Genomic DNA, 10332 nt, shown 5'->3' with positions numbered 1-10332 from the left:
CCTACGCCATCGTGCCCCCTGACGGCCGTCGTCGGCGCCTTTGAGCCCTGGACCCGCCGCCTCGAGTGGCTCTGGGAGGTGGTGCGCTTCCTCGAGGCCCCCGCGTGCTGCGCCGCGCGCGCCATGGATCGCCTGCGCGCAGAGCTGCAGAGCGGCTACCGCGACGTCGAAGAGGCTGCGCAGTCGCTCGTGGCGGCTGCCGAGACGGCTTGGCTGCGACAGGTGGCGGCGTGGATCTTTTACGGCCGGCTGCCGAGCGGCGGCGGCAGCGGTGACGACGACTTTTTTGTGCGCCCCGCCGACGGCCCGGACGAGGACTACGTATCCGTCGCCGACCTGCTCCCGGCGTTTGTCACGCCGGCGACGGCGCGCTCGATGCTCTTCATCGGCCGCTCGCTCAACCAGATCCGCGCGCGCAGCGGCGCCAGCGGCACGACGCTGTCGACGACGAGCGGCTTCCACAACACGGCCGCCAAGCTGCAGGCCATTGCCGACCTCGCGTCGCCGCTCAGCGCGGCCAGCTTCACCGGCACGATACGCGACATCCGGCAGTCGCTCTCGCAGGACATCCTCGAGCAGATCCTGCCGCTGTCCGAGGTCATGTCCACCATGCAGCTGCTGCGCGAGTTCTTCCTGCTCGGCCGCGGCGAGTTCGCCATGGCGCTCACGCACGAGGCCGACGAGCGCATCCGCGGCCGCTGGCGGCGCGCGGGGAACCTCGCCGCCGCCGCGCAACCCCCCGACAAGGACGACGCCGTCCGAAACGTCACGGTCAAGAGCGGCGAGGTCTCGGCCGCGCTCGCCCGCGCCTGGGCGTCGCTGTCCTCGCTTGAGCAGCGCCGCCACCCGTCGTCGTCGGGCGACCACGACGGCGACGCGCTTCTCGACCGCGCGCGCGACCTCCTCCGGTTGCAGCTCGTCAAGGCCCGACCCGACAGCAGCAGCCCCCCCCTCGCGCGTCCCGGGCTGAGCGCGGCGGCCGTCGCGCGGCTCGCCGACGCGCCCTTCCACGCGCTGCTCTTTTCCGTGCCCGTCGTGCTCGCCATGCGGCTGCCGCCGGCCGTCGACATGGTGCTCGGCCCGTCCGACATGCAGCTGTACGGCTGCGCGCACGCGTACCTCGTCGCGCTGCGCCGCGCGCACATTCGCCTCACCGGCCTGTGGAAGCTGACGTCGCTGCGCCGGCACTACCCGGGCCCGCGCGGCGCCGGCGCGCACGCGCAGGAGCTGCGCCAGCGCTGGTCCGCCCGCGCCCAGGTCCTGCGCGGCACATGGACCGCCGCCAGCGCCGCCGTCTTCTTCCTCGGCGAGACCGAGGCCTACTTCCAGACCGAGGTCGTGGCCGGCTCGTGGCGCGGCTTCCGCGCCTGGCTCACGGGTGACTCTGCCCAGCAGGATACTACTGCTCCTCCGCCGCCCGACGACATGGACATGAGCGACGATGACGACATTACCACAACGCCTGCTCCTCCCCGGCACGCGCGTCACGACCAGCAGACGCTCGCCACCGGGCACGCCGTGTACCTCGATACGCTGGTGCACCGGCTGCTGCTGACGCAGGACGCGTACACGCGGCCGCTGCACGCGCTGCTGGTGCAGATGGACCACCTCGTGACGCACGCGCACCGGCTGCACGGCATCTTCACGTCGCGCGACCTCGAGACCGACGCCGGCGTCGTCGACGCCTTCACCGACCTCGCTGCCGAGGAGGCCCAGGTGCTGCGGCAGCTGCGCGCCGTGGCGGCCTCTGTGCGCGCTGGCATGGACCACGTCGTCGCCGCGCTCGAGCGGCTCAGCGTCGACGAGGCCTTCCTGCAGACGTGGGAGGGCGAGACAGCTGTCGCCGCGCAGATGGAGGACTTGGCGCCGGGGGAAGCGTACCGCCCGGCGAGGGTGGGCGGTCTCAACAGGCTGCTGATGCAGCTCAAGTTTGGTAGTTAGATGACTGGCGGGGGCAAGAGGGTGGTAATTACAACAAGAGTCTTGTTTCATGAGTTGAGGATGCACTCTTCACGATGAGAGGAAAGGACTGATGCGCTTTAATACTGCTGCATGATAATTATAAACGACACGGTGATGCTCCCAACTTCCTCGCGCTCATTGTAATCTCACACGATAGGCAACAAAAGGTGGCCATTTCAACACGCGGGGAATGACTAGCATCGGAAAACCAAAGATGATTTTCATTACAACAAAACTTGCAAATATGGTGGCCTGTCCCCCCTCTCTCTTCCATCCAGCCAGCTCCACTAAGGCTGGCTGTTCCATCCCACCCAGTTGCGCGCCACGACGCGCCACACCTTGACTTCGCCGCTGCGCAGATCATCCAGCTTGTAGCTCTCCAACTTGACCTTTTTGTTCTCGCGGCCTTGCTCCCAGGCACGCAGCTTCTTCTTGGTGCCGTCCCACTCGGCCACAATCGCCACGTGGTCCGGCTTGCCCACCTCAGCGCTGTACTTGGCGTGCATGGCGCCGTGCTTGCCCTGGAACTTGCTGTTGCGAAACGACACAATGTCGCCGGGGCGGATGACGTCGTGCTGCTGCGTCGAGGCATTGGCCATGTTGGAGTAGACGAGGGCGCCGTACGCGCGGGTGCCCACGGGCCACAGAGCACCCTTCAAGGGACGGAGTAGCTCGAGAACCAGACTTTGCGGTGAGCCATCGCCGACAACGGTGTCTTTTTTGGTACTTGCGACCTCGACAATCTGACGACCAAATCTGTCATGAAATTCTTCCATCTCGTCTTGGCGGAGTGTGCGGGGAGGACCTTCGTGCTTCTGGCTTAGCTCAACATCGGCAGGGGCATAGGGATCGAATCGGACGGTGATGATGGTCTGCGAGTAGTCTTGGTATAGAACAAAGATTCCGCGTGTAATAATCGTTTTCGCGCCTTGGTTATTCGTGGTCGATTCCTCCGATTCGAAGAAAATATCGCGGCGACCTTGTAGCACGGGGGGTAGCTGATCTGCCTGCTTCCACCAACCACTTTGAACAGCCAGATCAACATCGTTGGCAATGAACCCAGATTCCAGTGACTGTCTATGGAGATCAACGGAGCGCCTATTACTGGTGCTTGTGCGTGTACCTTCCATGGATGTGCGGCCGCTCGCGGCTGCTGGTGGGGGTGGCAGGCGTCGTCCAGTGGTTGCAGTCGCAGTGGGCGAAACACCCGGATCTGCAAAGTAGGCTTCTTCTGCAATCTTCGGGGTTCTACTTGAGCTGGCGCCTATCGGAGGGGAGGCGTAGCTATAGGGATCGGAATCCTCAGACGGTGGAGCCGCAGCTGGTGGTGGTGGTGGAGCTGCGCGAGGTATATCAACAGATCGCCGCTTATTCTCTACCGGGGAAATTGCCGGTACCGGTGGCGGAATAGCACGAGGTGGTGAGTTTGGCGGGATGGGCGGAGGGCGGCTTGCAGGGACCTCAGTCGTGGGTGACTGAAGTAGGCTATCGTCCACACTTGAATCACGAGCATGGGCTTTCAATGCGTCCTTGTGGGGGACTGAAGATGCAATATCAGTGTCATAGTCACCCTCGTACTCTGTGCTTTCCTCACCAGCCTCATCCCCTGCTTTTAAAGGTCTGGATGGTGGAACGGGAGGTATATCAGCAGTCATCGACGGACGACTGACGCCACCCGGAGGCGGAGGCGGGGGTGGTCGGCTTGCAGCAGGGGGCAACATCGACGCGACGCCCGGGATAGGAGGAGGCGGTCGGCTGTTTCGCTTATTCGCAGACGGGGGCTCTGCAAACCGCGGGGACAGAGGTGGCGATCGCAACGGAAGTCGCGGTGATTGTGCTAACATGGGGTCGGATTGATCCCTTCCCGCAGAGAGCTCATCGTCTGACTCGGAGCCCTCGGTCGCAGACCTGATGGCTGGCACAGGGGGTGAAACGGGCGGCCGTGGTGCTACAGAAATCATTAACAAAGTATAACAGGTTTGATTTACAGATCTACTCACGCTCTGGGGGAACAGGTGGCGGCGCAGGACGCCCGCTCGGCACCGGAGGAGCACGCGGCGCGTCTGAGCGAGAGGCAGGACCTGGGGTAGCACCGTCGTCATCACTCTCTTCCTGGTCGGCATCAGCGTCGTTTAGCTTGGGAATGGCTGGCGCCCTGCTAGGCACAGTAGGTGGCGACGGCAAGCTGGGGGTCGGCTCATTGTCGTCGTCTTGTTCAGTTTCGCGCTCCTGTGATTTCTTCAGACCTCCGATACCGGGCAGTGCCATGGGTGTCGGAATTGGAGGCGCAGAGCGCTGCGTATCATCTGGACGGCTCTCTGCATCCTCTTTGGGGGCCTTTTCTGGCTTGCTTCTCTTCGGTAGACCACCCGCGGGGGGGATCGGAGCACCAAACATGCCGTGGAAACCCATACCACCGCTCATTTTAGCCATTCTTGCACGGAGCTCCTCCTTACGTCGGACTTCAGGATCCATATCTTCCTCCTCCTCTTCCTCTTCTTCTGCTTCAGCCTCTTCAGCCTGCGATTCTTCAGTGACCTTATGTCGATCGTCTTTGGCTGCAGGAGCACGGCTCAGAGTCGGAGAGGTAGGGGCGGTCTCTGAAGTACGACGCTGTGATGCTTCACCTTCTTCTTCACGCTCCGATGTATCATCTTGGCCCTCTGTAGTATCGCCGGCTCCAGACATATCCGCCTCATTACCGTCGCGTGGAGATTCGGCAGCGGGACCGCGAGATGCCTTGCGTCTTGGTGGTGGAGCCTGGGCAGGTGCTTGCTCCTCAAGAGAAGTACGGCCAATTGTGGTTTCGGTATCTCTCCTTTCGAGCGGTGCGAGATCGGCGACATCGACATCCTCAAGGGGTTCACCACCCGGTACTTCGGGCTTCTTCTTGGCCGGTTTCTTGGGTTTTTCCTTCTTGACGGCGGCCTCTGCGTGTCGCTGGGCCTGCTCCTGCTGTTGCTTGGCGAGCAAAGCAATACGTTCCTTGAGGCTGGTTGGCTTGGGCTGCTCTTCTTCTTCGTCACCGGCTTCCTGTTTAGTCTCGGTCGGAAACAACCCAGCCTTTTCAGCCTGTTCTTGGTTCTGGGCCTCCTGCTCTCTAATCTCGGGGTCTTCGGATCTACGATAAATCTTTTGAGTCACCTGCTCCCGTGGAATGGGAACATAGGCGTCGCGGCTGGGGGGCGGGGGTACAAATGGCTTCTTGATAAAGCTTGAACCTCCAAGGCCGCCGGGCTTGAACGGTGCGACAGGCGCGGCCGCGGGTTTGTTGAAAGCGGCAATGCGGTCTTTGAATGAGCTGCTGCTCGGCTTATCGACAACGGGCGGGGGTCCGGAAGACTTCGGTTTCGGGGTTGGGGCGGGAGCGGCTGCTGGTGCCTCGCGCGGAGCAGGCTTGGGAGGCTGTGCGGTGTTTGTGGCAGGAGCTTTTGGGGGTGCGGCCGCTGCGACAGGCACGGGCACTGGTCGCGACCTTGGCTCCGGAGATTTTGGAACCTCTACTTCCGGCTCGGGTTCGGGCTCGGGCTCATCCCGAGGAAGGGCTGCCGGAGTGGATGGAGAGGCAGCAGTCACCAGCACCGGCTCTGGCTTTTCTGGCTCGGGCTTGGGCTGTTGCTGGGGAGCTGGGGCATCGTCGGGTTTTTTTGTTCGTGTCCGCATAGGGCGGGGAGGTGGTGTAGGTTCGAACTTTTCGACAAAGTTGCGAGGGAAGATGCCTTCCTTCTTGACTCCGTCTTCGTCGACGTATTCGCCACCGTACCACTCGTCATCCTCCTCCTCCGTGACGGTCATGACTTGGCCGAGAGGGAAGTTGAGATCATCATCATGGGGCGAGGTGTACTCGAAGAGAGCCTTGACTCGGAAGGGAGCGACCATGGTGAATGCGAATGGCTCACAGGACACAGCGGCCTGTCCTCCAGCAGCACAACAGGCGATTCAGTTGAGATGTTTGTTGGCGAGTCCTAGGGGTGGTTGCGTCGGGAAGAGGTGGGGCAAGGCTGCCTACGAGCGGGCAGGCGGCGACCAAGAAGATGGGACGATGTCGGTGTATAGGTGAATTGTCGACGTAGAAGATATTCAGCAGCGGGAGGGGATGGCGGGCGAGCAACGAGAAGAGCTCGGTGCAGGTCCGGTCGGTGATGGGGCAAGAAAGGCGCAGGCTGCGGCGAGCGGCTCAGATGAGGAGGCTCAGGCGGGAGCTTGTTGTGGATGTGGAGGTGGCGACGTCAGCGAGGGAAGGCGGTGATGGGATGCCTCAGCCACCGAAGCTCAGGCGGGGGGGGGTTAGTCAGGCGCTCGTGAAGCGTACAGTTAGTCACATAGTCATTTGTGCAGGCCATCGAGTCATCTTTTCTTTGTCCCTCCAGGTAGCACAGAATTAAAAGGCTGAAACCACGGGAGGATAGCGGTGGACGACTTCCCGCCACCAACGTTGCCTCTGTTGCACAGCGCCACATTCGTGCCCTCTTCTGTGGCGGTGCAGTGAGCGCCAGCAACAGTCGGGGTGACTCGATCACTCGTGCATATGCATAATAAAGAACAGGGACATCAAACTCGTTAGCGATAAAGCTAGTATTAAGCAGTATGATTTTAGCCTCTTATCACTGCATTTAGACGGCATATTGAAACTGATGACCTATATGCTTGTGTTTCATCTCTGCGGCAGATGGCTCGCAGTAACAACTATTAGCAGAGCTAATATGGTGGTAAATTTCCTAGAAGAATTCCAATCAATAACGACCAGTAGGAGCTTTTAGTGGTTCATTCCAACTCTACCGACTCCCACGTTGCTCCACGAACTATTCCCCGAGAACCCCAGACTTGAAACTCATGATGTCCATACCAGAAATTTCGGTCCATGTCTATAACGGTTGATTATTGATTATATACTATAAATATACACTTTTTATTATTTAGGCACCCTCGGCCCAGCCAAGACGACTATTGCCATCATCATACACGACGAAACCAGACTTCAAGGCGACATCGCCAAAGATGGCCAGGCTACCACCAATACCACCAATGCCACCCACGCAAGTTCCCTGCTCGGGAGCAAAGTTGATGTTGTCGCTGTGGATGGTGATGCGGCCATTCCCAACACCGAAAGAAAAGGTAGGGAGGCTAGCGTCGCAGTCAAATGTCCACAGGTACTGGCCCGCGGCGACCTCCTGCTGCTGGGCACTGTCCACGTGGCTCCAGTAGTCCGACGCAACATCGGTAGGGAGGTAGACAATGGAGGTGCCGGTATCGGCGGTGCCGGTGATGACGCGGTCGTTGAGATCGGCATCCGCAACAGCGTAGCCGGTGGCGTTGAAGAGACGGTGGCCGAGATCGTCGGTAAAGGCAGGCGTGTACGAGATGGCGCCAGTGTATTGGGACTTGTCAATGTAGCCAAAGTTGTAGGAGCCGACCTCCTGGTGCTTCAGACGGGCGGTGAAAAGCGGCTGTGCCAGTCTGCTCTTGATGCTGGAGAACCACGTCGTTTGCTGCGTGGGCTTGACCGTGTTGCCCTTGTCGTAGGCGAGGCCGAGCAAGCCGGAGCTGCCGGCGTCGTTGGTGAACTGCGACGAGACCTCCTGGGCGGACTCGACAGCCTGGCTGGCGACGCTGGCGCTGCCGACCTTGACAACGTCCTGGTAGACGATGCCCTTGCTGTAGCTCTGGTCGCCGTAGCCAATGGCCCACTTGAAGCCCTGCAGGAGCTTGGAGGAGCTCGACTGGGCGGGCTTGTAGAGGGTCTGGCCCTTGGTCTCGGACTTTGTGGTGTCGGTGCTGAACACCCACAGGTCGCTGGAGCCCGTGTCAAAGTTGAGCATGAGCTTCTGCGAGGGCGTGCCGATGCTGACCTCGCAGAGGTACGAGGTGTCGACGCCGGGCGTGGGGCCGTGCGGGTTGGCACCGACCGTGGCGTTCTCCCCGCGCCGGGCCAGGGGGACGGCCGCGCGCCGGGCGAGGAGGTCGGCCTCGATGCCCTGGATCGTCTCGGGGCTGGCAAACTTGCGGAGGGCATAGTGCGCGTCGGCAATGGGGTTGCGCTGGACAGGGTTCTTGTGCGCCGGGACGCTGAAGGTGAGGCCGGAGCTCTCGGCCGGGGCGGCGGCGGCACTGCCGGCGGCAGCGGCCAGAGCAACAAAAGTGCCAGCGGTCTTCATTGTGGAGGTGAAAGAGGGGTGAGACGAAAAGAGCCAAGGTGAGTGATGGAGATGCTAAGATCCATCGTCTGCCAAGAGGTGGCGGGAGATCTCAATCTTTTTGTAGTTGGCCGAGGGGCGTTGCTTGGCATCTCGGCCGCGGTCATTGACAGCACCGCATCGCTCGCATGACTACCGAGTAATCTGCTCCCATCATACACTGTCACTTTGTGATATGGCCTTGAAAGTAGGGAGGCTAGCCTATCAGGGCAGTTGGCGATGGTTTGGGTAGGTGCACAGAGATCAGCACGGTGGACATGCCGACAATACGAAACAGAGGAGACCAACGGGCAGCCTGTAACTGGAAGGTCGGCAGTCGCATCACGACATCTCCCAGCTAAAAAGCGTCCTAGTAACGAAGCTCCCCCTTCATAGTGGAACGCCGTACGGCTCAAGCAAGAGCCTAACCCAAGGTTTCTTTCTTCCGTCTCACGGGCGGTACAAGAAAGAAGAGAAGGTGGCACGGTCAGGAGAAGCCGTCGGTGGAAAACCCCCACAAGTATTCGTGGACTAATGTAACCCGAACAAGTAGGAGGGTGAGTGATTGGAAATAAGCTACTCCGTTGGTCGCTCGTGAGTGGCTCATCAGGCGCTAGGCCGCAGATTCAACTGCCAAGTTGGGATAGCTCATCCCGTTGGGGGCTTTTGTTAACCGAACAGATTCATGCATGTTGTAGTACGCCGACAACTATCGAGCACCGACGAGGAACTTGTTCTACCGAGAGTTGAGATGGAGCAGCTTGGTGCCTAACGAATTTAAGCAGGCGGCTATGTATGACGTCGGTGATTAACGCACAGTCAACCTGACGCATTTGGTCGAGCGGAAACTGCGTTCTTCACGCCCACATGAAGTAACTCACCCCGGCAGACGAACCGAGCGACCGAGATGATAGGGTCAGAGCAACGCGTGCCAAGTACTAGTGTCGGCAGAAGGCTGTTGTGCCGAGCGAACTCTGGCGTAGTGACTGGTAGGCGGATGCATCTTGACTAACTATCCAATAGTGGTAGCACGGGTCGAATGGCAAGCAAAGGCCAGACGAGGCTGCTGTCGAGGTGATCAATCCGGACTCTCAGCCTCAATGAACGAGGGACTTGTCATTATGCAATAATATTACCGCGGGTATGTATGTGTTGCAATCGGCCGAACAAGAACCGTTCTTTGCATGACTCGCCATTTCCCCGTTAATGACATACCTTGAGCTTCTTTGCCCCATCACAAGACAAGGAGGCGCCACCGACATCATCTCATCGGCAACAAGCGGCTGGTCCTGCACCACCCGTTTTCCACATCTCCATCGAGTTTCCCGTCCGCAGCTTTTGATCAGGCAAACAGGGTATCAAGGCATGTATGTTTGCGGGCAGTTTCATTTCTTTAGCACCAGCCCGTTGTCTCGGACACAGAAAACCTAGAAAACGCCCAGTTTCGGGGCGGAGATGAAGAAAGAACGCCGCCCCCTTTATTACCGATCGATGATGTGCGGGGTCAGCCATGACAGGGCTGGTTTTCGAGGCTACTTTACGGAAATGAACGCCATGCTTTCTTGGCAAGCCTCTTGGCAAGAATTCAGTTTGTTGCTCTTGCACTTGGTTCACTCAGCTTCAACTCTTCACATAACAAATATTCCTGAAGCTTGCCAGACTTGACAGACTGGGTCGACGACTTTCACCTCAGACCAAGCAAACGATGCAAGGTGCGCTGCAAAGCTACTGGGATTAGCATGCAGTGGTAATATGGTGCCAGTACTACACCTATCTTATAACCCCCATTGACGTGGCATGATTCCATCCCCCTCGTAAATCTGCCGCTGTCAGGCTTCACACATGACCTCGGTGACGAATCACATCAACCAGCTAGGGCCACAAGCCCGCCATGCTCCCATGCCACCACGGTGCGGGCGCGCAGTCAGAGTCGCATCCGGCCGTTCCTTGATTTCGCGCCCAGTACAAATGTATCTCGCCTCCGCGGCAGTCCCTCGCCTTGCCTCCCCCATCCCCAACCCCAACCCAACCATGGCCGAGTTCTTCGTCTCCCTCGGCGCGGAAGGCGTGCGCCTCGTCGCGCCCACCGACGCCAGCTTCGCCGACCTCTGCAGCAGCTACGCCGCGCCCGCCGCCGACGCGGCGCCCGCCGTCGTGGCCCTGCCCGACTCGCCCGCGCAGGTGCAGACGCTCGTGC

At 60.0% G+C, this 10332-nt stretch overlaps 3 protein-coding genes across 3 annotated transcripts; 1 reads left to right on the top strand and 2 right to left on the bottom strand.

Annotated features, from left to right (window-relative positions):
• Positions 1 to 123: 123 nt before the first annotated feature.
• CCM_07345 (gamma-tubulin complex component GCP4, putative) lies at positions 124 to 1941 on the top strand (the record flags this gene model as incomplete). Its single annotated transcript, XM_006672486.1, has 1 exon — positions 124 to 1941. The coding sequence occupies one exon, from the start codon at positions 124 to 126 to the stop codon at positions 1939 to 1941; it is 1818 nt and encodes a 605-aa protein (XP_006672549.1).
• Positions 1942 to 2249: 308 nt separating this feature from the next.
• CCM_07344 (SH3 domain protein) lies at positions 2250 to 5841 on the bottom strand (the record flags this gene model as incomplete). Its single annotated transcript, XM_006672485.1, has 2 exons — positions 2250 to 3910; positions 3963 to 5841. The coding sequence occupies 2 exons, from the start codon at positions 5839 to 5841 to the stop codon at positions 2250 to 2252; spliced, it is 3540 nt and encodes a 1179-aa protein (XP_006672548.1).
• Positions 5842 to 6878: 1037 nt separating this feature from the next.
• CCM_07343 (endothiapepsin precursor) lies at positions 6879 to 8117 on the bottom strand (the record flags this gene model as incomplete). The annotated part of the gene is made up of 1 exon (XM_006672484.1): positions 6879 to 8117. The coding sequence occupies one exon, from the start codon at positions 8115 to 8117 to the stop codon at positions 6879 to 6881; it is 1239 nt and encodes a 412-aa protein (XP_006672547.1).
• Positions 8118 to 10332: the final 2215 nt, after the last annotated feature.

Source organism: Cordyceps militaris (assembly GCF_000225605.1).
Source record: "Cordyceps militaris CM01 unplaced genomic scaffold CCM_S00006, whole genome shotgun sequence".
Taxonomy (NCBI): Eukaryota; Fungi; Ascomycota; class Sordariomycetes; order Hypocreales; family Cordycipitaceae; genus Cordyceps; species Cordyceps militaris.
This window is presented reverse-complemented; position numbering and strand designations above follow the sequence as displayed.